Below are 24829 nucleotides of genomic sequence, written 5' to 3' on the forward strand. Positions count from 1 at the left end.
AAAGTATAAGTCCTGGAACCATTACCCCTTTCCACATACCTCGGAGGACCTCGTACCTATTGTATCCCCATAGCGCTCTGTGCTTCATTATGGCTGCATTTCTCTTCCCCTTGACTGTTATGGTTTTTTCCTGTGTTTCCATATATCCGTTGCCTTCGTTTATCCATATACCAAGGTATTTATATTCTGTTACCCGAGGTATTTCTTGGCCCTGTATCTCCACTGTCTGTTCACTGTTTTCATTGAATACAGTAACACCTGATTTTCTAACACTAAATTTCAAACCTAAATTGTTGCCTTCCTGTCCACAGATATTAGCCAGACGTTGCAAATCACTTTGCTTGTTTGCGAGCAACACAATGTCGTCCGCATAAAATAAACCTGGGAGTTGCTGCTCTATTACTGTACCTGCCTGTTTGTATGAGAGATTAAACCCGATATTACTTCCTTCTAGCGCCCTCTCCATCCTCACCATGTACATCATAAACAGCAGCGGGGATAAAGGGCACCCCTGCCTCAGTCCCTTGTTGATATGAACTTTCTCCGCGCTCCTCATCCCTTCCCATTCAACGCAAACAGTATTTTCTAGGTAAATCTCTCTCAAAAGCTGTATACAATCGTTACCTAAGCATCCCCTTCCAGAATATCCCACAAAATGCTGCGGTCTACGTTGTCGTATGCTCCTAGTAATGTCCAAAAAGGCCACATACAACGGTCTGCTTTCTGCTTTTGATATTTCAATACACTGAGTAAGAACAAACAAGTTATCATCCAAACGCCTACCTATTCTAAAGCCATTCTGAAGCTCTCCCAAAATGTCATTATTTTCTGCCCATGCTTGAAGCTTTAATTTGATTACCTGCATTGCTAGCCTGTATATTACCGATGTAATGGTCAACGGTCTATACGAGTGAATTCTGTCTTTCTCCCCCTTACCTTTATAAATTAAATTCATTCTACTTTGTCGCCAACTGTCTGGTATTCGTCTATCTTTTAAAGTTTTTTCAACTGCTTTCACGAGAGCTTCCTTACTTTTTGGTCCCAGTTCATTTATCAGACTAACGGGAACCTCGTCTAGCCCTGTGGCTGTGCGCTTAGGAATTTTCTCTTCCGCTTTCTTCCAGTTTAAATTTGTAAGCACTAGCTCCTTTCCCCCTTGGGTCTCTTTCATGCTCTTTTTTTCTTCAAATACAACCTCGTCCTTGCCTTGGAAAGATTCGGCTGTTACTTTTTGGATGTAATTTATTGCTGCTTCTCCTTCCAGTCTGTTTTCGTCTTCGTCTAGGATATGTTGTTGTATTGTTGTTGATTTCCTGCATAATAATTTTATGCGATTCCAAAATATTGGAATCACAGGCACTGTTGCACAGCGCCACCTGTGATCGCATACTTTAGTTTACGACGCCACCGCTATGCTTATTTCCGTAGCACTGTGAAAGGTACAGTTTCCCTTCTCTAAATTTGTATAGGTGTTCTGTGGCCACATGCGTTTCCCCGCAGGCCGGCTGAGGCCGGTGAACAATAGAAGGCAGCATCCACGTGACCCTGCGTTCCCGGATGTTGGTTCCCTAAGTTGGTTTCCAACTGTCCCTATGAGGCCACTGAATACCTAGTGTGTCACGTGATTGGGGAGGTTTCTTCCCTGTATTACTGCCGGAATATACAACAATCCTAGCGCGTGCAATGACGCAGAAACCACGTGCTTCTAAACGCCGTCTCTCCGCTTCGGAATGGCGCACGTCTGTGGTCAAGCTGCCATCGGCGATGACGATCGTTGCTGCGAATTTTGCAGCAAACTATTCATACAGAGGAAGAACATGCTGCAACACATCAGGAACGTTCACAGAATGGCCGTGGATGTCAAGAAATTGATGAAATGCGACGTATGTGGCACTTCCCTGCCTACAATGGAGAAGTATTCGGTGCACCAGATCGCTGCGCACAACTTCGAGGCTGACTACGTGCACCTGTGTTCCGGAACAATAAGGGTGAGGAACAGTTTTATTAAGTTTATTCTCAGTCATCGTAAGCAAATGACGTTTAAACGCAATATTATATGTCGTACTCTTTTAAATTTCTTGTTGCGCAGTGTGCCTCCAAAAGCAGTTAATTGTTTATACCTTGCGGGCCTTTGTTTTTTCTTTCTCCATCTGTTTCGCGAAGAGTATCTTTTGCGCACTTGCCTAATTTATTTCCTTGGGGTATGTTGAAGTTTGTATCCTCGTTAAATATAATTTGTTTGTTTATCGATCTATATATAGTATAGTCATGTGTGCGCGCTCCCAGCGATGCGCTACATGACATACGTTTGGCATGGTCTGCTTTCCTGCCCAGCAAGTGGAGTGAAATTTGACGTTTGCACATCTTTTTCTCTTTTCTTTAAGCGACAGGAGTAAGCTGTTCTGCGTTCTAACGTTGCTCTGTGCCACATGCGTGCGTGGCCTAGTCTTCGCCTCAATGCACGTTGCAATGCGGCAGAGACGCAGAACCGGGACCATACTTGAATTTGCGGATGTCGCCGGGATGGTTTCCCAGTGTATTGTTGGCAAACTCTTTAGTAGTACATTTCATAAAATAGAGCAAAATGTGACGCTCGCGCACCCCCCCCCCCCTTCTTTTTTTTTTTTTTCTTAAACGAGAGGAGGGATTTGCTCTGCGTTCTCACGTTGCTTTGCGCTACTTGCGTGCGTGGTACAGTCTTCGCCTCAGTGCCGACCGCAATACACTTGCAATTGCGGCTGTCAGCGGCTTGGTCTCCCGGCGTACTTTGGGAAAATTCTTTAGTAGTACCACAGTCCTTCAATTGAAGGACTCTGGTTGTAGATTTCATAAAATAGAGCCAAATTTGACGCACGCGCAATCCTTTTTTCTTTAAGAAGAGTGTGTTAGGAGGCTACTTGGTAAGATATCTTTTTGTGAACTTAAACTGCGCTTGGGGAAAGACACCAACGTAGAAGAAGACAGGACGAACGCAGACTAGCAACTAGTTTATTGAAATCACACATAATGCTGCCTCTTCGAACCAGGCGCATGCCCAAGCCAGATCATAACCGCGTGACCATGGAACACTCCCTCGCCAAGCCCCTATCTACAGTAAAAATTCAAGCTCTTCTTGAAAAGAAGGAGCTTTTCAAGAAGAAACTGAGGGAAGGGATTCACACTGTTCTGGGGCGTAGCTTGCACCACGTGCTCTCAGTTCGTCTTTGTCTTATCGTAACAGCATTGCTGTGAATGTACAGTCTGATTCAATATTGAGGAAGGAGTGAGCATAGATCATGCTTAAGTTTCATACTTGTTTCTTATTAAAACAAAACTAATATGATAAATTTTTTGAAGTTATGGCGCATTGCATATTTGAAATTCAATTTTAACAGAAATTTGAGCAATATCAAGGGTGACCTCATGACACAGTCGAGTTGAAGGTGAGGGAGTAAAATAAATGCTACGTTAGCCCGTGTCCAAAGCCTTCAAAGTGATTCTTTTTGTTTGCATCTCTCTCCCCAAAGTACTTGTCACCATCTAATGCTATTTTGTGCTTTTATTACAGAATTTCATGAATGGAAAGCAGAAGAAGAGGGTAGCCAAAACTGCTGGTTCATTTTGCCCAGGGACCCCAAAAAGCTGGCCAGTCGAGAGACAAGGATCCACTATTGCTGTAATAGATCAGGCGAGGCAAGGAAAAAGGAAGGTCATAGTGACCGTCGGGAGAAAAGTCAGGGGAGCTGTAGGTCTGGTAAGATATGTCTTTCATTTATTACCATCACAATGGACAACACTCAAGAGTCCGACACCTGAAAGCACCACCATAAAAGTCAGGTATCAAAGAAACCATTAGGGTCATAAACCAGAAATTCAGCACTTGGGAATGCGTGACAAGGAAAAGGCCAGCGTAGCAGGGAACCTAGAAAGGGGTGTGCCCATGAAAACCATTCTAAAGCGAATAAGAACATCTGTGGCATCCAAGCTGAGGCCAGTGCACTTGGCAGAGTGCTCAACCCTGCATAACATCAAACGGCAGTTTAACATTGCTGCTCCTGAACGTTGTCACACTAATGACGCTGTCAGTGTAGACATGTGGGTGCTTGTGATGAAAGAAAAAGGTGAAACACTTGTCCGCCTGTACAAGGCACAAGGTGCAGTGGACCCAAGTGGTACATTTTCTTCAGCAGACTTTGTTCTTGTTCTGATGACAGAGCCTCAGAAGGAGCTACTAGAAAAATTGGGCCCTGCAGGGACTGTATGTCTTGACTCCACACATGGAACTATAGAGTACCTGTTTGAGCTGACCACTCTTCTGGTGCTAGATAAAGTAGCATCAGTTGTAGCTATAGCTTATTTCATCTGCAACCAGATGAACGAGCAAACTTTGACAGCATTCTTCAAATATCTGGAGTCGGCCATGGCCAAAAAAGTGGCCGCTAAGACATTGATATCTGATGATGCCTCGCAATTTTACAAAGCATGGTCCAGGGTCATGGGTGCCGCAAAACAGAAACTTCTCTGTGCCTGGCATGTGGATAACAATTGGCGTAAGAAGACACTCGAGTGTGTAGAGAGACAGCTAAGGCCACATGTTTACCATAGTGTGTGGCTACTCTTAGAGTTCCTCGCGGAAAAGGCATTTGAAGATTATTTTAAGCAATTCCTTTCTAGTGAGGAAGAAAAACTGAGGGACTTCCTGAAGTATTTCAAAGACCACTATGCAGTTAGGCCGCAAGAGTGGGCCTATCGCTTTAGGACTAGAGCAGCTGTCAACACTAACATGCACCTTGAGAGCAAGCACAGGACGTTAAAGCATACTATGCTGGAGAGAAAACAGAATAAGCATGGTGACAAACTCATCTCAAACCATCTCAGTCTATTAAAGGGCTCTCATATAAAGTGTCAAAAGTGAAAGATGGTGCTTGCTGTCCTTTGAGGTGCAAGGAATGCGCAGTGTGTGTGCAAGCACAGTCACTGTGTGGTCATCGCTAATCCAACTAGCAGCAACAAGGCCCATGAGAGCTCACCCAAAGAAGCATGTGAGGCAAGTCGGGCATTGCACATTGTACAGAGTATAACAAAGCTGGAAGCAGCCAAAGCAGTGTCAAGTTCAACACTCTTAAGAGCAAAAATGGACTCAGTCAGACAGGCAATATCAGATGGTGAAGTCTCTGAGGGTGTGGCTGAGAAGGCAAACAATTTGTTTGAGCCTGTTTTCATGCTTGTTAAAAGTGAAAGTGACCCAAAAAGAAAGATGCCAGACCATTCAAATGAACAAGCCAACAAAAAAGTTGTGCACCTGTTAATATTTCACTCTACAAAAAAACCCTAGGATGTCGCAGCCATCATCTAGCCTTTCAAGGCCCACTGAAGCTCAAAAGGAAGTCCTTAAATAACAGCTTAGGGACAGCAACATAGAAACTGAAGAGATAACCACGTCAGCAGGGCACGATTACTGGTAACAAGCCTCCAGTGCAGTTAGGAAGAGAGAAGTGGTGCAGTAGTGCTGTGCTGTCATGCCTTATAGAAGCAGGTTGAGGGCTCGCATATAAACAAATCATGACATGTGGTCTCTGATGATTAGCCCGTCTGTTTTTGTCTGTGGTGTGCAGCCATATGTCACAGCTGGATGGTATGTGTGTTAGAGCACGAGAGATGCCTCCATGCTTGTTGTATGAGCTGCTGGTAAGTGTTCTGTGAAAGACCCAGTGGTTATCTCTGGTATGAGGTAGCTGTTGGATAGTAGTGTGTTAGAGCACGCCTCCATGCTTGTCATATGAGCCGCTGGTAAGTATGTCTGTACATAGGAAGCGCAGTGGACGGTGTGTAGTGTTTCAGTGTGCAAAAGCCTCCAATGTGTTTTGCTACTTATAAATTTGTGTAAACACTCAGTAGCGCAGTAGTCATGATGTTGCACTGCTGAGCTCAAGCCTGCGGGTTCAATCCCAGCAAAGGTGGCTGCATTTCAGTGGTGGTGAAATGAAAAAAAAAAAAGCGTGTAGTTGAATTCAAGTGCACATCACAGAACCCAAGGTGGTCAAAATAATACTGAGTCCCGCACTGTGGCATGCCTCATAATTCGATCTAGATGTTGTGTTCCATGTGATGTTCTTTATTGCCCATTTGAATAAACTTTTATTTTTCAGATTACCAAAATAGAGGGTATATGCAGTGGTGTTGTGTGCAGTCTGGATAAGTTGCTCTGGTCATGAGCACTCAATGAAAACTTCTGCACATTTGGCTGCAGCAGACAGTGTCATAATGATAGTAAAGACTATGCAGAAAGCTTTAGGCCACTCTACATATCAGATCAGTTTTATATTGCATCCCTTATGGTGCTTATCGTGGCAGAATAATAATTGGCAATGCTTCCTTACACATTTAATATTTTTCTTTTTTTCTTTTGGAAGAGAAACCTTGGAAGAATAATCTACAACAATGCTCCTACCTTCTCTTTCACTGTCTCCCCATTTCTTTTCTACACTTCAACTTCATTCTACGCACTATCTTATTCTCCTCTTCATCCTACATTGACAGTGTGGGAAAGTGAGCTAAGCATGCATAAAGATTGCTGTGCAGAACTTAATTGCAGCTCTGACGAAGACAAATCTTTGTCAAAAGGTACATTACAGCTACATTCCCCCTCCAAACACTGTTTATCACTTCGAGCCTTCATATTCCTGTGAGCTTTTGTCTTGTTTAACAGTTGTAACAGTCATACTATTTATTACTATCAATAGCCAGCGTACATTTAGCACTGCAAAGTGCTGTTTAGAAGACGTGTGAGTTTCTACTTCCCTTATGATAAATACTCCAGACATTCAGTCTCTAATTTATGAAAATCTTTCAAACATTGCCAGTGATGACCACCATATGGGTTAATGTCGGCATGGGACTGAGGCTTTCCCGCAAAAAGAACAGTTATGTTTTGCTCATATCATGTGACTGACAGTTTCTGCTGTAATTTTTGCACTTGTCAACTGCACTGTGAAGAGTTCGTTTCTGTGAATATGTGCTGGCCTGATTCTTCTTAATCACGCATTTCAGATCTTGTGCTGTGAGATGAGGAGGTGTAAAATAAAAACACCGTGTAGATTTCACAATGCCTTTAAGAAACCACGCAAAGCTTGGAGATGAAGCATTACATGCAACTTGAACCAAGTGTCTGGACACAGCAAGTGAAAGTTGTTTTGTCATGAGTGAGGGTGTCGGCGTTACTTGTAACTGCCTTTAAATAAAAGTTTGTTTCAAAACAGTGGCTCAACTCTGTGTTCCCCCGGTAAAAAACAAAACCATTGGGATCTGCAATTCTCTTTTTAAACATAATTGACCAATATGAATAAAAAAAAACTTTATGAATCAAGATATCAATCAAGAATCTCTAATGCCGAAAGGCCCTGAGGGTAAATAAATAAATAAAATAAATAAACAAGCTTGCCATACCATGGAAACACTTGAAACTCCTTTTGAGAAGCTTACTCATACGCGAACACATTATAGCAATTATTTTCAATCGTATACCCACAATTTGCCTCGTCACCATGTCAAGTTTCAAGGCAGATTTTTTTTTAGACTCCAGGAAGCCGTATGCTTAATTCTATCCATTGTTTACTGCATTGCATTTGATTTTCTATAACAAATAAAATCAAATTCTCCATTGATTGCACCGACGCTCACGTTATAATTATATGCTATTATTATTGACTAGTCTTTTATATATATTCTTGGAGGGTGGGGGCTGCACTGCTGGCGTTCTACGAATTTGCGCCGCGTGTTTGTGCGGGTAAACTTAAGCGCAGAATTTTTTTTTTTTTGCGCGTTATGAAAACAATGCACTGCAGGTATTTTAATTAATGCAACGAGCTGTATGAAATATCAGTCAACGGGTTGGAAACGTCGCTATAGAGAATCCCGACTATTTTCTTTTGCGTGTGTGTATTTGGAGTTGATGCACAGTTTTCTTTATTTACTTATTTTGGCTACATTGCGCCAATTGCGCTTCCATAGAAAAAAGAAACGCGCTTCCGCGCGCTTGCCGACTCGATCGCAAGGGGACAGCCTGATCGACATCAATATCAGCAGCAATGGCGGATTTGCGCTTGCCGTGGCGCTTGCGAAGTTTTCAATAGTTTTCGCCTTTTAAGTGATTCTTTTGCTATTTTAACGTGTGGAGGTTCATTGTACGTCTGTTTTTTCAAGTTTGGCATGTGTTTTAACACATGTGAAGGTGTAGTCTTTTCTTCTTAAGCGGATATATGTACAAGACCCCGTTCACCGTCTATCAGGTAAGATGTGTACGTATGCTACACGCAAGCGTAGTGCTTCATTAAGCCACAGTGCACTACAAAGTTAAGCATGAACGGTGCACAAAATTCACAAGTTCTAAGTATTGCCAAGAACAACCATTGATTGGCGAAGTTCTCACAGGCGTTGCAGAAGTTGGGCGCGGCAGTGCTGAACGTAGCGTTAGCGGCTTAAATCGTGTTTTTTTACTAGTAACAACGTGTCACTATTTCATATTATTGGCGGCGTCTCCAGGACACCAAATCGGTAACGGGGACACCAGTGCTAGAACCCGGACTGGTCCATGGGTTGGGGCTCGCCGAGGCCTGCACGTGCTAGTAGTATATCTATGATGCCCGTAGGCTGTGTGTAAGTCGTACTTCCCGAATTTTCTGACGCATTTTAAGATCAGCTGTCCGCTTTCGCGGACAAAAACGCAGGAGTCAGGGTGGTCCGTGGGTTGGGGCAACATAACCTGCTTCCAGTTTGGGACCGCCCTGCTTCCAGTTTTGATCCCTCCGCTACCCCTTGGGTACCCTGCCGCCTCCTTGATTATAATCTAATGCTCTCCTGAGGCCTCTGTTTGCCGGTTACATGTGCCCTCCTGGAGCAGTACTTGTAAATGAATCCGATCTATCGTCGCAACGAAAAAAGCGCCCCGCGACTTCTACAACACCAGTCAGAACCTTGCCCATTGGTTTACCTATGTGTGGCCGCAAATACCTGAAACTCAATGCCAGTTCAACATATTTGTTGGCAAGGGTGTCAGGTCGTTGCTTTTTGTGGAATCGGCCTTTTCTCAATTCTTAAGAATTTAACTGGAATGCACCTGACCAGTGCTGCTCTGTGGTGCTTGCCACCAATCCCTTGGACAGGGAAGACATGAGTATCCCTGTGCATACACTTTATACGCAGTGGTGTGACCGCTTCCTTTGGGAAACTACAACGTTAGCGATATTGTGAGCGCAATGTGGCTTTCCTTCATCTTCCTCATCCGTACGTAGTGTGTCGCTTCTTCCTCGCCATAGCTCTAGCTCGGCAAGAATAAAGCGGTTCCTTAGAAGTGGTGAAGGTGCTGGGGTTCTGCATACCAAGGGCGTATAAGGTAACAGTGCTTGTGCCTTTAATATGTCGCATTCAATCATTTTGAGACGTGGTGGTGTTCATGCGTTAGCACAATTCCAGGACATCCACAATGTAAGAGGTACAGCCGCCCTGATTTTTAATAATATAGCGCGAGTGTCGACTGAACTGCTGGTGAGCGCCTTATAACGGCGATAAGCGTGCAACAAGGCGAGAGTTCGCGCACGAGCCTTGTTGCCTTGTTGCACTCGCCTTGTTGCACGCTCTTGTTGCACGCTTATCGCCGTTATAAGGCGCTCACCAGCAGTTCAGTCGACGCTCGCGCTATATTATTAAAAATCAGGGCGGCTGTACATGATTCTCTAATTGTATACTCTCTCCAGGCCTTTCTCACAACCTCAGCACAAGTAGTGGGAGCATAAAAAAACTGACAAAGCTGGTGCATGAATGTTGCCCAGTCAGAAAGATCTGGCTCTTGGATCAAAGCCAATTTTTTTTTTACATTGTAGAGGCAGACGGGCATGCTGTGAAGTTTCTAAGAACTCTCCCACCATTGCTGACTCTGTTGTACATTTATCAAACCACTTGATTCTCACCAAGCTCAAGCTATGGTGACAAAGACGCGCCACATGCTTTGCAGTTACATATTGCACTCGCAATACATCTGTTATGCCAGTTTGCCGAAATGAGCATGCACAGTAGTGACGAATTCACTACGCGTGCACAGGGATTTGCCTTTCCTGTCCTATGGGCTGTTGGCAAGCATCACAATGCTACACTCGTCAGGTACACCTCAGCTTTCAGTATGTTTACATTCGGTTGCATGAACATGGAGAGAGTGCGTTCGCTGTAATCAGTACCACACATTTTGCTAATGTAGGCTTGAGTGGCTTTCCCATGCCTCCACTAAATAGTCGGAATACTTCCATGTATGATAGAATGATGAGCATTTAACCTCCAGACATGCAGCAGTCTTTACACCACTGCAAGGCAGAAGCAGCCTTCTCACCATGTTCACGCTCAAATAAATCCTATTATTAAGGCATTTTATGGGCCTCCCAAACCGCCTGCACCACCTGAATGATGTCACTTGTTGTTGCACCTGGCTGTTCATTTCATTTGGCATCCTCTGTTCGCACATATTCGTTTCCAATAATTCATGAAAATTGCAGGGCTGGTTCGCAATCTTTTCTGTTTTCCTTATTTTTTTTTATGGCCTTGTAAAACTGAGAAACGATAATGAAAAAAAGAAACAAAGGCTGCCTTCCTGTTCACCAGTGAAAGCATTGTTGCTTAGAAAGAGGCGCAGAAAAAGATGTATATGCATGTCGGACAGCCTGCACAAGGTTTTATCTTTGTCTCTTCAAACATCGCGTACCTGCGTCAGTGGACTCGCTGTTCTGTAGCATTATCCCTGGCAGCGGAAGCACTGTCCCGGAGCTCTAAAGAGTCATCGGAAGCACAGTGCTAAACCTTCATCCTTGAAATGTGAAGAACGTCACTGGACAGGACGAGAGATGACAAGGTGAGACTGATTGGGGCAATGTTGTGGTGATGGGTGCCACCTGGTTGAGCGCACAGTATGGTCCCGTGTCCTGAGAAAAGCTTTTCTGGGAGCTCTACACAGTGGAAAGGGGACCAGAGAAGTACAAGCGCACCAGGGGAGAAATGAAAGTCGCATTGTGAAGCATGGTACTGTCATTTCTGGTTGCGTCATGACGCAGTAATGATAGTCGCAGCACAATATTTTCAATTTATTCTGGCAACTCGTGATATGCAAGTGAATGCTGCTTACTCTGATCATGTGACTGCGTTTCAGTGCTTGGATATTTAAGGCCACGTTGCAAAATGCACAAGAGATTTATAATTGACTTCGTATACACAGAAAATACAAGAACAGTTCTAATAGCACTGAAAAGACAGAGCATTCATGGCATTGTTCAAGCTCAGTGTCCTTGAGCGTGCACAAGAACTAGTCTAACTGATGTTATGACTGGCCTGTGTGGTCAACGATTTGTGTCGCGCCACCAAAGCAACAGCGAAAGGCTGGACCCTTTAGATACGCCGAGCCGCCTGCAACCGTTGGAAAACGCCTAGGAGGCCCCAATAGCAATAAGACCTTATCATTTGCGCAGGCATTTTCGCCTTCTTACCCACGGCTTGCACAACACCCTGATGTCTGCTTAGTCTCCACAGTGTTGTCTCCCTTCAGCAAGTGGGACGATTAAGCTTCGTGTGTGCATTCGTTCTTTCTCTTCGTCCTCGGCAGGGAAGATGCCAGCGTTGTGTGCGTGTGTGTGTGTGGATGCGCATGTCAGTGCATTTCCTTCTACTGAGCCAGTGGGGGTTAGAAAATTCGTTGAACACTTCCATGTATCGAGCGGCAGCCGCCAGCGTGGAGAGTGTTTTCTCTCTCCTTTTCTTGAGCGAGGGTATTCCAAACACTATAAAGGACGTCTTCGCTAATGAACTTCAGCCTTCAGTTTTTGAGCAAACTAGCATGCCTGTCGACAGCTCACCATCGGGAAACTTGCAGAGTTGACCACTCCGTAACAATGTGAAGTAAACATTCATTGCTACTCGTTGAATTGTTGCCGTATCTCCTGCCTGGCCCCCTCGGCACTCATGAGCCGCTGCAAAATGCAGTCAGCGGCACGATCCGACAACCAATGGTAAGCTCCAGACCACCAAGCCCACGCTACTTCCACAGTCTTGGGTTCTTATCTTTAATACGGAGCAGCAGCAAAAAAAGAATTGACATCTGTGAATAAGGTATGCGGATGTGGGCTGCTTCCCTTGAACATAGGAGGCAAATGCCTTCAGGAAGTTCAGTTGCACTTTGTTATATGAAAAGGCGTCTCGCCAAGATTGGAAGTTGCAAACCGACAAGTGCAGTGCATACATCACACACTAACAATCCTGTCTCCAAATTATCAAAATGATGCACAGTGGGAAAACAACTGAAATTTTAAACAAAAGCCATCATGGTCTCAACGAAGCCCTGCTTCAGCCAGAGTCAAGGTTACATGCACAAATGTCTCTATGTAAAACGTGCTGCCTGCAATATCACCAACCATGGCACGTGACTTTCATAAGCCAACCAATGTTAAATGCCATCCCTGGATGTGTGCCCCACAGCAAAAAAGGAAGAGAAGAAAAAAAGAAAAGAAAAGACGGCTCGTCATGCGAGTGTGACGTGAACCCTTGGCTCCGTCATGGGGGAAGATGAAGAAGGAAGATCACTTGGAGGCAAAGGGGTTGAGTGCCGTCACTTTTAGCACTCGCCTCCTGACAGCGTGAAAATGCAACATTTCGATTTCTTCCATTTCCTTTAATAATGAACTAATTAGAAATATTTGTTTGAGGAAATGCTCCCTTGACGGCATCTTACAACTTCCAATGTACCTATAACTAAAATTTGCCATGGTGCTTAATGAGAGGGGCTTTTCAGCCCAAATTAGATCCTGCAGACTATAGTACTGTATGGAACTTGGAACTGTAAAATTTAATTTTCCACAGCAATTTCTACCTGTGCAGTTGGAGTTGGCTTTGTCATAGCATAGATATGAGGACCGTGAAACAACCTTTATTCCCTAAAGATCCTGTCCTGTAGTATATTTGAGCATTTACATAAAGGCATGGAGACCCTCAGTGTGTTGCAATGTAAGTGGCAGCATATAGGTGGTGTGTGCTGCCTGTAGAGATGCCACTGTAAGCCATCTATGTATTGGCGGATTTCTGAATTGTGGATGGGAGAAGGCTCATGGCTGTTCTGCCTTTGCACCAAGCACTGCAGAGCACAGTGCTACAATTTTCTGTTTGTGCAGTTCGAAGAAAATTATTCCTGCAGTGGCAGTGACTACACAGAAAATGCACCCTACGAGAGTGGACAGAGTTCCAATGTGACTGTGGTTTGAAATGGTCCAGCCCCTGTGTATACAAGCACCGATTTTCCCAGACAAGTGTGACAGTGCCTGGCTTTGAATGCAGTGTGCTGCTTCATAAATATTGCAGTTGCCCAGCACTAAGCTGCCTGGATTATGTGGTTGCCATAATGACTTCTCTGTACCCGTGGGACAAATATTTGCACTCGAAATAGCGACAGCAGCCATGCATTTCCTGCTGACATAGAATTAGGTTCCACAATGTCATCTGATGTATGCACATGCTGTGATGTGGTTGGTGTGGCCATGCTCTTTTTTCCTCCCTTCAAGTATGCTGGTAAACTGCCACTAGTTACAGATGTCTGCAAGGAGTGCACACTGTGTGAGTGCTGCACATGAATTGAAATTACGATCACCACAGTGATGATAAAAGACACATTGAAAGGTAATCTGACAACACTTATCAAGACTGTCTACAAGTTTTCTGTGAGAGATTTCCTCAGGGTTGACAAAAACCATCTTAGGGACCATTTAATGGGGTGTTACCGCCCACATTATGAGATGGAAGAAAAGGAAGCCATTAGGATTTCTCTGGTCGTGCAAGGTGCTCAAATAGATGGCTTTGAATTGCAGTAGACATAAATATTATCATTCTTTCTGTCTGGGCACATAACTTCTTTGCCAACCTCTCTGTCATCTCTGTAGCACATTAATTTAGGATAGTAACTCCACTCTGACGCAGGAGATGAAAGTGCATGCCAGACATGCTGACCACACTGACTTGGAGAGTGGCACTTTCTTAAATGTGGCAAAAGTCTGTGTTTTGGGTGAAATAAGAGCTCATAGGCAATTTTTATCTGTGATAAACAGAAATATGTGCTGCCAGTGGTCAGACGTCATTGAGGTCGAGCTTCTCAAGCAAGTAGATGCCATCGAGAAGACCAAAGAAGCCAGTGATTAGCCATTGTGCGCAGCAGCTTCAGATGGCAAAGTCCAGCTGGGGTTTCTCTGCACAAGGTCACCAAGTGGCATCCCTAAGTAACAGATATTTTTTACCCTAAACTGCTACCCTAGAGTGGCTGGAACATGCACCGTTCGTTCCAAGCATGCAGCTGTTATCAAAGCTTAGTTTAGTCAATTATTGAGGCTTAAGATGGTTTTAATGAATGTACATTAGGAAACAATTGTAAAAGAATGTAAAAAAATTTTGAACCGTGTTGACTCTTTGGTGGCATACTGTTGCTATTCCTGAAGTTACGTCCTCAAATGACTTATGCTCCAGGTATTTGAGTAAAAACTATGGGTGTGGAAATATCATTTTTTTAATTTCAAAGCTAATTCGAATAATGAAACCTAAGTGCGAAGCGAATATTTTTCGAATATGAATACTATTGGTATTGCAAAAATCCATTTCTTTTCACCAACCAGAGGTGCAAAATAGTTATACTACATAGACTGCATAGCAAATAATGTACAGGGATATTATGCTTCGTGGTTAACAAAATTCTCTAATACAACACTTTTGTTTGACAATGTCATAATTGTAGTTACTTAATGTTTCACGAAGCAAGGACAACAGCTCAACATGTTCGAAGAGCAGTGACACCTAGTGCATGTCATCATCGATTCAGACATCAAAAAGAGCTGCTTAAGTGTCTGGTATCAGCAGGTCGCTCTTCGCAAGCCGAGCCAACAGTGGGCACCACGCTTACACCATCGCTCAAACGTATCTTCTTTTTGGACCAAAATGTCATCATGCAAATATCTTTGAACCTGCGATTGTGGTAGAGAAAATTTCTGCCACGAGTGAAAATTTCTGCTGGTTGATAAGCTCATCAGAGTCTTTCCACAGTGCTGATGTGGAAGTGGCCCGTTCAGAAGCTTTTGTTGTTGAATGCATACTTCAGTTCCTTGGTGATGAAATTACCCTTCCTTTCTCTAAATCCAAGGGCGAGATCTCGCATTCTGAATGCTTGCTTGCGCTCTCGTTATTCACCTTCACTGTGCTTTCGTCAGCGGTCGTCTGCTTGGTGAAGCGGGAGCGCCAATTGAACACTGCCTACTCACTGATGTAGGAGGTGAAGCAAACATTCAGAAAGTTAGAAGCTGGCGCAATTTCATCCCAGGTTGTTAATCCAGTTTGACATTGAAGCATCCTGGTAGTATTAAAGTACTTTAGAATGAGGTTCCAGAAGCATTGCCAAGTTTGCCACTTGGTGAAATTTGTAGTTTTGAACAATTTAGGCTCTTGGCGAGATTAGCAGTGAATACAGAGGTTGTCACATGGCGATTGGTGTTGTCCAAATGCATGAAGAGGTCACAGTATAGGTACTTAAGCTAGTGTCGGGTAACCATAAGCACCCGCAGGGGCCCCGTGACAGTGTCTCCTTTAACTTCAGATATGCTTCACTGCATGATGATAAATATGCTTCGCCGCATAACACAACTCTGCTGCAGCAAAGGTGACTTAAACCGACAACAGCCGAGAAGGTGCAAATAGCACTGCGCTGCCTGGTTCTTGCTGTTGGCCTTATTTTTCTTCTTTTCACAGTGTCCTTACTGTAAGTGCACTCCAGAGTTACAATGCAGGAATATGCATGTGTGCACAAGCTTTCTTTCAAGAGTAACTCACGATCATAAGTTACGTCATCATGGTTTCGTACTATGTAACGGTATCATAAGCGAGACATAATAAAGGGGGCCTCAAAGGCTTCGGGAGAGACTAATCTTTTGTGCGAGATTGTGCTATCCTTGCTGCACGCAGTGCAATATTATATGACTCTCATGTCTATGGTGGCATTGTCGATTATGAATGTTTCCTTACTGCGTTAAAAAAATGTGTAGTGCATCTTTCAGATAATAATGGCATTATAGCTTCAGAGTTGTTCCAAGTTTTGGGGACTTGTTCACTAAAAGTACATTATTAGAAAAGCTTTAGAATGTCTAGGTCATAATTGCATTTGAAGAACTGTAAGTCTTCCTACACATAGCAATTAGTAGCTTACTGTGCGATGTTGAAGGTGGTTTTTATTCATAGGCCCTACGCAGAGAGCAGCAGCACAATGCCTGGCATGTGACCAGGGTTCGTAACAGTGTTTGCATTTCCAGTGCTTGTAACTGATTCCAGTATTAATGCATAAATTTGCTTTATGAATTCTTTGTAGACAGAAGGTGCTTGAATATTGGTTGCATGAAATGCTCCAATGCACACTGTATACGTATAGGGTGTCTTTTATTACCATACAGATTTTCTTGTTTTCAAGTTATGAGCGCGGAAAATGTGGCATTCTTGCAGAGGAATTCCTCTAATGCATGTCATTTCTTACAAATCTTGAAAGTTGCACCTAATTCAAGACATTCATCATTGAATTTCACTGGTAAATCGAGGCAATATTGGAACTGAGTGTGCTGGGAGTGCAGAAAAGAAGGTCCCGCTATCTCATCAGATGGAAACATCTTGGCCAGTCATTGTAGCGACACACTTTGCCTGGCAAGCATGTGCGTCAGTGTGCCATGTCAGGCTATCATTTAAGCTTTGTCCCACACTTCTTGACAGGGCACTGCCGCCTGATGTGGAGGAGGATGCACCAAGATTTGATTGTACTCAATTGAGCGCGATAATGAATATCTCAAAATAAGTGCAATTTTCGAGATTTAGAAAAAGAAAGGGTGTGCGTTCACATGCGACTGCCTCCAAATATGCCATTTAGAAGGCTGCCGCCAAGTTACTAATAAAAAAGTGACTGAATTTTTCAAAATTAATTTTCTGAAACTCGCATTAGCAGCATAGTGTGTCCACCTCACCTAGAAACTCCTTTGCAATAACGCCGGGCTCTCCATGCTCAAAACTTTTTGCTAAATATCTGCATGGTTAAAAAAAAAAGTAGATATGCACAATTGTTTATGCATGAAAGTCGTACACTATCACTTTTCAAGATTTTTGCCCTTCTATGCAACACCAGAAAAATTGGAAATAGAAGCTTCAGGTGACCTATCTGATTTGTTGCAAGTTGCATGGCCATATTATTGTTTTAATTTTTTGCTATTACCTTTTACTGTGATGTCGCCACTGCAGCAGCTCAATCTCGATGGCTGTGGCTTTTCATTCCAGGTCACAAAGCTGCACCCAGGTAGAGGCAAATTCCAAAAATGCTTGTGTACTTAAGTATAGCTGCACATTACAGAATCCGGGGCCCTCAACAATCATCCGTAGCCCTCTTGTAGCCCACGAGTTCCTTATATTTTATTGGGATTGAAGAGCAACGTTTGTGCTATATCCCTCTATTTCAGATGAAATAATGTGCATGCAAAATTATATCTTCATTACTTTACACCATAGTACCAATATCTGTCATGCATTGATTTTTGATGTCTTTGCATTTGCTATAGCAAAGATTTTTAAACATCAGCCACAAAAGAAAAAATAAATGGTCAAAGAACCAAGAAATGGTGTGTAGCAGCTCCCTTCCTTTTTTAATTGGCGGCAAGTTTTGCACTCGTTGTGTACTTCAAAAGAAGTGTTACCTTCCTGCTTTGGAACTTTGTGGTTTTGTTCTGCCAGCTGCTTGACCAAAACAAGCAAAATGTACTTCGGATATTCCACAATTCTGTATGCATTTGGTACAATAAAATTTGTTTCAAGAATGGACAAATGCAGTGATGGTTGTATTGAAAACTGCAACATGCCGATTTTAGTTTCATGCTTCATTAATTTTCTCAGAGCCCCAAAGAAAGCATGCGAGGTTTGAAAATATATCATGTCACGAAGTGCTGGCCTGCCATGACATTAGTGCACTCGGTCTAGAGAACTGATTGATGCTGCACATACATTGAACATGGTGGCCATGACCATCCCTCATGAATTGGCATTCCCTGCCTAAACCACCTCACCAACACAGCCTGTTAACAGCAAGAAAGCTGATGGGGCTTCCAAGAATTTCTATGCACTATTAGTATCGCCCTACTGAAATTGCTCCATTTCTTTGCTGACAATTGTCTTGACAAAAGTGGAAGCCGAATCGGTCGTTTTCGATCAGTTTTATTTACATACAACCTATTATATGTGGACCTTCGCCTCTTCAACTGTTCCACAGCTGCTGCTGCCATCTTGCATGCCACATCGAGGAGGAGGGGCAATGTACATGGCAGGTGCATGGGAGGATTTTCCAAGGAACTCTGGAAATCTGTAATCAAATTGTGGGCAAAGTTTTAAAAGTCTTAAATACAAAAAGGGTGAAGAGTATTGTAACCTTGTACATGTTGATCACACCACATGTTTCAGCTGTAAGTGCCTTGTCTCAACCAAGCTACAGTTCTTGCAATGTTCCACTTTGTGATACTCAGTATGAATTGACAAGACTAGCTGCTATTCTAGTGGTTGTGCAGGCCACAAGGGAACAGTGCCTGGCCTTTGTGCTCGTATGTGTCAATTTCTCTCTTTCGGTCTCGCCCAAGCCACACCAAAATGTTATCCACAAGTGTCGTGCCAAAAAGGCCTGGCAACATCTCGTATTAAGCCGTTTGACCCATTTTATTGCACTGATGCACACGGTGCAACCAAATGTAGGAAATGACATCGCCTAGGTGATTAGTAAATTACCCTTCTAAAATACCACAAGAGCAACTTTGCTGTGGCAAGAGCCTTAGCAAAAACATAAGAGACACAAAAATGAAGGAAAAGCGACACCTTCAAGTTCCCGCACCAACTCACCGTGACAAGCACAGATTTTGACAGTGTCTGCTTGAGCTTAGTTATTTGGAGATACATGCAGTTGAATGCTTTTACGAGCATTGAGATGCCCCACTATGCTAGCTTGCCTTTTATGGCTATAGAAAGTTGTATACTGCCACAAGTCTGCCTATTCCGATTAGAATCTATATTGAAGCTCCTTTGAGCAACAGGTGGTATTCTATTTCAGCGCTAATGATACATTGAGAGTAGTGTGCCTGGAAGGAATAGACAAAAGCATTGCAGAAGCTGCAGTACTTTGTGCTCGCTGAATGATCACACGAGAAGGTAAAGATGCCATCAGAAAGCATCTTTCGTATGGAGTCTCTTTAAAAGAAAAACACTACAACTAGACATGGTGACAGTTGTGGGCAAACTAAAAATATGATAATTCAAGGTGTGGTATGGCATGTTTATGCTATTTCTGAAAAAATAAACACTGCAAGTGTGTCCATGCCAACAATTGACACAGGATGTCCAGATGCAAAACTGCAATACAGCACCACGCCGTCAAAACGACAGTATGCAAGTGGTGGTCCAGGATCAAAACTTCAATGTCCCTACACTGCAACACTGGGAGGCCATGCTGCGTGACAGAAGCCTGGGTGGCCAGCAGGCACTGCTCTGTCGGGCACAGGACGTGGCAGCAACTATTTCTCCTAAGGAAACAATAAACAGATTTCTCTACCTCACCCGCCATGCGATGCGCCATGTGAGGGAATGACAGTGCCACTACTCTCACAGGATATGGATGGTGCACACCACCACCTTGAGCATCGGAGCGCACGTCTGCCTGTGAGCTCTGTGTACTACAAACACAAGTGGTGCATGCAAGGTAACATTTAACACATCACTGCCAAATGCCATCAACAAACAGAAGCAGCAAAGAAAGCTGCTTACATAATTTTCACAGTGTGTCAGAACTGCATATTTTTTACATCCTGTCTGCATGCCACATTGATCATCACTGCTAAAAAGAGCATAGTTGCATGGTACTTTTTTACGATTTTGTGCACTTTCTTTTATCTTGAAAAAATAAAGCAGATGTCTTTCAATGAGCCGTAAGTACTAAAGTTGCTCAAAAGGGTAGTTTACTGAATTGATTGCATTTGAGTACTGCAGGCCTAGTTTCTTTCGGTCTTTCTCTTTGAAAGCCTCGGCACAAGTTAGCTGAAACACCCTGTATACTGGACAGCTTGCCTGGCTGCCCGCACCGCCAAGGCTTACATTTTTGTGGTGCACTTGTCGCCGTCTCGTGGCACCGGTCGTCCATCCTTATCGCGCACACACCAGCGTCGTCTGGTGTTCCAATTGGCTGCAGCAAAGCGGACAGCTCTGGCGGGCAGGAAAAAAAGTGGTCCGCGAGCGATCGGGCTTGCTGCCTCGTTTAACGCCTGCTTTTATCCGCCTGGCCAAGAGCTTTGCCCGGTTTAGCCGCTCCGTCTTCAGTGTGAACGTGCCTTTAGAGTAAAAAATCAACAGCTTACGCTTCCACATTTTTTGCTTGATAGCTACATTCAATTTGCTTGCTCCTCGTCTTTTAGATGTCTAGGCTCCTCACATTTTAACGTGGCTGAATAGTGCACAAATCAGAAACGAGAGTTTCTGTGGCCTAGCCTTCTCACACTTGCAAGGATACCATCCAAAATTGACCTATTTTTCTTATGGGGTGCCCACTGATTATGAGGATGCTGACATCGAAGGATCTCGAGTGGTTCTCTAGCATTTTGGTGACAAACGGAATACAGTAAATGCCGAGCTACAACTGACTTGATATCTGTCAGCACCAATGAACGCAGTAGTTAGTATTCTCACTAAGTTGAGAATCCAGCCCAACAGCAGATGGACACCAGTGGTTTGAATCCCCCGTGTTGGCAAATTTAACTGGCTGAAATCAAGCATTTAAAAGACACGCACTTAGTTCCATCCCTTCAATCTGTGAGCATAATGAAGATCAAAGGTCAGGTTATGTGGCTGCAGCACCTTCTGTTCATGCAGCATACCTTGTGTGCAAGCCACATCTATTTACAACAGAAACAGCGCTTTCCACCCGTGAGCAAATGTTTGGAGTTAAAGTATGGTAGAATTTTTTATCCAGCCAATGCGTGCACGCTGAAATCCAAGTGGTACAGCCAATATGTGCCTGTTTAATCACTGCAATGCATTGAGACACTTCCGACAACGCACGGCTGTACCAGAAAAGGTTTTAATTTTTTTCACTAATGCCATGTACTTATGAACTTTTATGAATGTACCTACAGCTTTCGCAGGCTTTCGAGTAGCTCGAGCGTAAAGTGGCCTGTGTGTTATTGCTATTCAGCCAGAGTGCAATAGGAGCCAGTCAAATGAGTAAAACATGGAAGTCAATGTGCAGACAAAGACTACATGTACCCTTGCATGACTTCGTGCCACAGGTAGCTAACAGCTTCCAATTCACAGTTCTTGTAATATGCTTGTGGCAGCCATCTACAGTGATCTATTTGATTTAACGGGGATGTGTATGTTGGCTGAAAAAGAGAAGATATGCTAGGAAATATATTAACACCGATGGATGCAATATATCCTTTCCGGTAGAGTATTGCACAGAAAAGTTAGCAGATTCCATGCATATGTGAAAATTGGTTACAAGTGAAGCCTTTGTAATGTTCAGTAAAATGCAACCACTCGTTCATTTCTATAACTCTCCACACAATGCATGTCCTGGTCTCGTTTAGTTCATTTTTGTCCATACTCGGTTGCTTTCGATGCTGACTTTCCGACTTCTCTGTGGCTGACTTCTTGAATTTCCTGTTGTATACTTAATTTCTTGCCTCTTGTTCTACGTGTCTACCCAGTGGTACATGTTGAGTTGCACTTAACAGGTAATCCAAGTTGCCATTTGGACACATGCTAAGCAGCACATATCCAGTGCCATACACAGTGACCAATATTGGCAGGACTGCAGCAGCCACCACCCACTGAGCAAGGAAGAGGCAAAGAGGGTTTCGTTTTAAGAACCGCTCATTAAAGTTATTCAATCAATCAATCAAAAATATGTAGCAGCTTGCATATGTAGGAATGCGATTTATTCGCGATGCTAATAATTTGATCACCTGTTTTGGTAGCTGTGGGCACGAGAAATTTAGACACCTAACCGCACCACAATTCAGCTATTATGAAAACGCGGGATTTCGATCAAAAGAGTCCATTTGCCGCTGTGGTGGTTTGAAGGACGGCGACAGAATAAACCAAACATTGTAGAAAGGGAAGTAAACAATCTGCGCAACCGCTCTATCGCGTGTTTGTCAAAGAAATTGACGAAAAAATGTGCTTAACGTGATTCAGAAACATGTCTACACAGGAACGTTCAATGGTAGAAATTACAGAGTAGCGAAGTTGCCCTGAATAGTGGGACCAATATTTTCCGACCGCCCAACAAAGGGTGAAGTGCGCACAGTATGTACGGCAACACTTGCTTTGTTCACCGCAGTAATGCCACCCTGTAATGGAGACAACTACGACAAACGGTCCGCATTTCTTCAGCAGCGAGCAGCGAGAAAAAGTGAAACTTTTTACCGAGTCAGAAATAAGCCAAGCGTGTTCCTGACTGTATGTAACGGCATGCCGCTGGAAAAAAGGGGCCCATACCTCGGGGTTCAAATTCCGCAGACACGGCATGCGCTTCAGCGTAGCCGTCAATTTGCGGTTGAGCAAGCGACGTTTTTGCATTTTCTGTTCCGCATCAGCATCTTCTAGCCGGCGAGAGAGCACCTTGAAAACCAGCACGACGGGCGCCGTCTCGCTGAACAATCAAGGCCTAAAACTTAAAAGAAAACACAACTATTAGCGCTTATTGTTTCAAATTTTGTGATTTCAGTAGACTTACCTTGATGTTGTTGCATATTTCTTGTAGATCCATGTTGCTTTCACGGTCATTTCCGCCAACATAAAGAACGGCGAAATCGACACGCTCGAAGCGCATCGTGGAGACAGCCCACGCCAGCCACACTGAATTGTAGCCAGCAAAACTGAATGTGCAGTCTTTAATAGACTCAATTAGGCGCAGGCGCGACCTATTAAAGAATTTAACCTGACTCACCGACAATGACGCCGCGCAAGGACGGCATGACTGAACACGATCCAGCGAGGCGTAACAAGACCACGCGAACGAACCTACGTGAGCCGGCAGAAACCACAGGGATTTAGCAGCAGCACCTAGCAGCGTCTTTCCCTAGGCGTACAAGTACCTATCTGGGGGCAGGGAGTACGGCACTGGCCCACGTCACATCCGGTTTGCCTCTAAACCGGGTACAGCCGGCCTGCGGGGATACGCTTCTCTGTGGCCTGGTTCTTTGAACCGCGCGTTGTTCAACATTGCTCATGTGATCGTGCTTGCGTTGCTTGTGGGTTGGTTGTAGGTTCTGTGTTACTTGGCGGAAAGCCGTGAGTAGTGGCGGTGCGGCTTTGGCCTCGGTGAGCTCTGGCACTACAGAATCTGCGTTGTGTGACCCGTGCTTTCTTGAGAACCCGGCGGTGATGACAATTGAAATATCGAAGTGGCCTAGCGCCTCGGCAGCGAAGTTCTGCGAACCGCGATGTGGCGTCGCCGTGTCCTTAACGGACATCGAGGGATGTGCTGCTCGCTGCAAGTCATGTAAATGCAACTGCGTCGACCGCCCACTGTTCAGCGCTGAATGTGTGTTTGGTGTGCTATGCTTGAAACGAGTGGTGCAGCCGTGCAGCGGGGGTGACGGAGGAGCCGAGTGGTTTAGGGTTTGCGCGTTCACAGACATGTGCTCCCGTCTTGGTCTCATTAGCGGCTGTCGCGGGACTGTGGTGTGCTAGCTCCTTGCCTACTATGAAGTTTGCGACGCTAACACTCAGCATGTTCACGTTTTTCCGCGCTATATGTCATTTGCATGACGGCCGAGTTGAAAACGAGACATATGTCTGTGTTCTTTGCATTTGTTTGTTGTAAATTACTTTCTATTGTGAAAGTTCTGGGAGTCTTATTACGCAAGGAGTGCGAACGTAAACATGAACACATATGTATGTCTGAAATTTTGAATTACCCATAATACCCTTTACGACTGATAAATGGGCTACACGGCTTGTGTGAATCAGCTACCGTATGTTGCGACGCTCTTCCGTGTGGTAGACTGACGCATGGTGCGCGTTTATTTCTGTACTGTTGTAAAAACCATTTGTTTATTCACTCAATACAAATGTATGGCTTCTTCGACGCAGTACAGCTTAGTTACGCGGTGAAGCATACTAAAGTAGGAGGGGGCCGCTATCAGCCAGCACAGTATGTCCACTTAGGCGACCTGAGAGGCGGCAGGTGGGCGAGTGTATAAGTAAAGAACTCTTGTTATGTCCAGTGACAGTGGAGATCATTAACTGTGGCACCATAGTGGACCACTACCAGAACAAAGGCATGTAGTATGCCCATCTCAATTCATGTGCTTATGCCAGTCTTCTTTTTTACAGCAATAGCTGCTATGGGCAAACTCCCCTGGTTGTTCTGCTGTCTACTGGTGTTGTCACTGGAATTCCCTAATTTCTTGCTAGAATATTGCAAATAAAGTTCTCATTGTGCTGCAGGGATTCAAACATACGATCAAAAGAGTGGCAGTCCACAATTCTACATTTCAGCCACTCTGCTGAAGGTGCAGTCATGGTGAATACTGATCCCGGAGAGTGTGATCTAGGCAACAGGTGCCATGATTGGCTAACACTTGCTCAATGTCTGCGTACTGTGTATAGAGCTGGCATCTGCACATTTAAGTTCTTACACGTCACCTTCCCACTTGTGAAGGCAGTCCTATGTTAAATTTCCTTCTTACATGTGATGACAATGATTGGATGCATCTGCTTCATTAATCTTCTT

The 24829-nt window shown here is 44.0% G+C and overlaps 1 protein-coding gene and 1 long non-coding RNA gene across 2 annotated transcripts; one reads left to right on the top strand and one right to left on the bottom strand.

Moving 5' to 3' along the window:
- The first annotated feature begins 1738 nt into the window (after positions 1 to 1738).
- Positions 1739 to 7240, top strand: LOC135896530 (uncharacterized). Its single transcript, XM_070523073.1, has 2 exons — positions 1739 to 1988; positions 3548 to 7240. Exon 2 carries the CDS (start codon positions 3866 to 3868, stop codon positions 4892 to 4894), a length of 1029 nt encoding a protein of 342 aa, XP_070379174.1. The 5' UTR covers positions 1739 to 1988; positions 3548 to 3865; the 3' UTR covers positions 4895 to 7240.
- A 13040-nt stretch (positions 7241 to 20280) lies between these two features.
- On the bottom strand, positions 20281 to 23217 carry LOC139048625 (uncharacterized). The gene is made up of 3 exons (XR_011507833.1): positions 22826 to 23217; positions 22588 to 22756; positions 20281 to 20420 (listed from the first exon to the last, which is right to left on the bottom strand). It is a non-coding gene; the product is annotated as an uncharacterized lncRNA (long non-coding RNA).
- Positions 23218 to 24829: the final 1612 nt, after the last annotated feature.

Source organism: Dermacentor albipictus, chromosome 8 (assembly GCF_038994185.2).
Source record: "Dermacentor albipictus isolate Rhodes 1998 colony chromosome 8, USDA_Dalb.pri_finalv2, whole genome shotgun sequence".
In the NCBI taxonomy this organism is placed as follows: Eukaryota; Metazoa; Arthropoda; class Arachnida; order Ixodida; family Ixodidae; genus Dermacentor; species Dermacentor albipictus.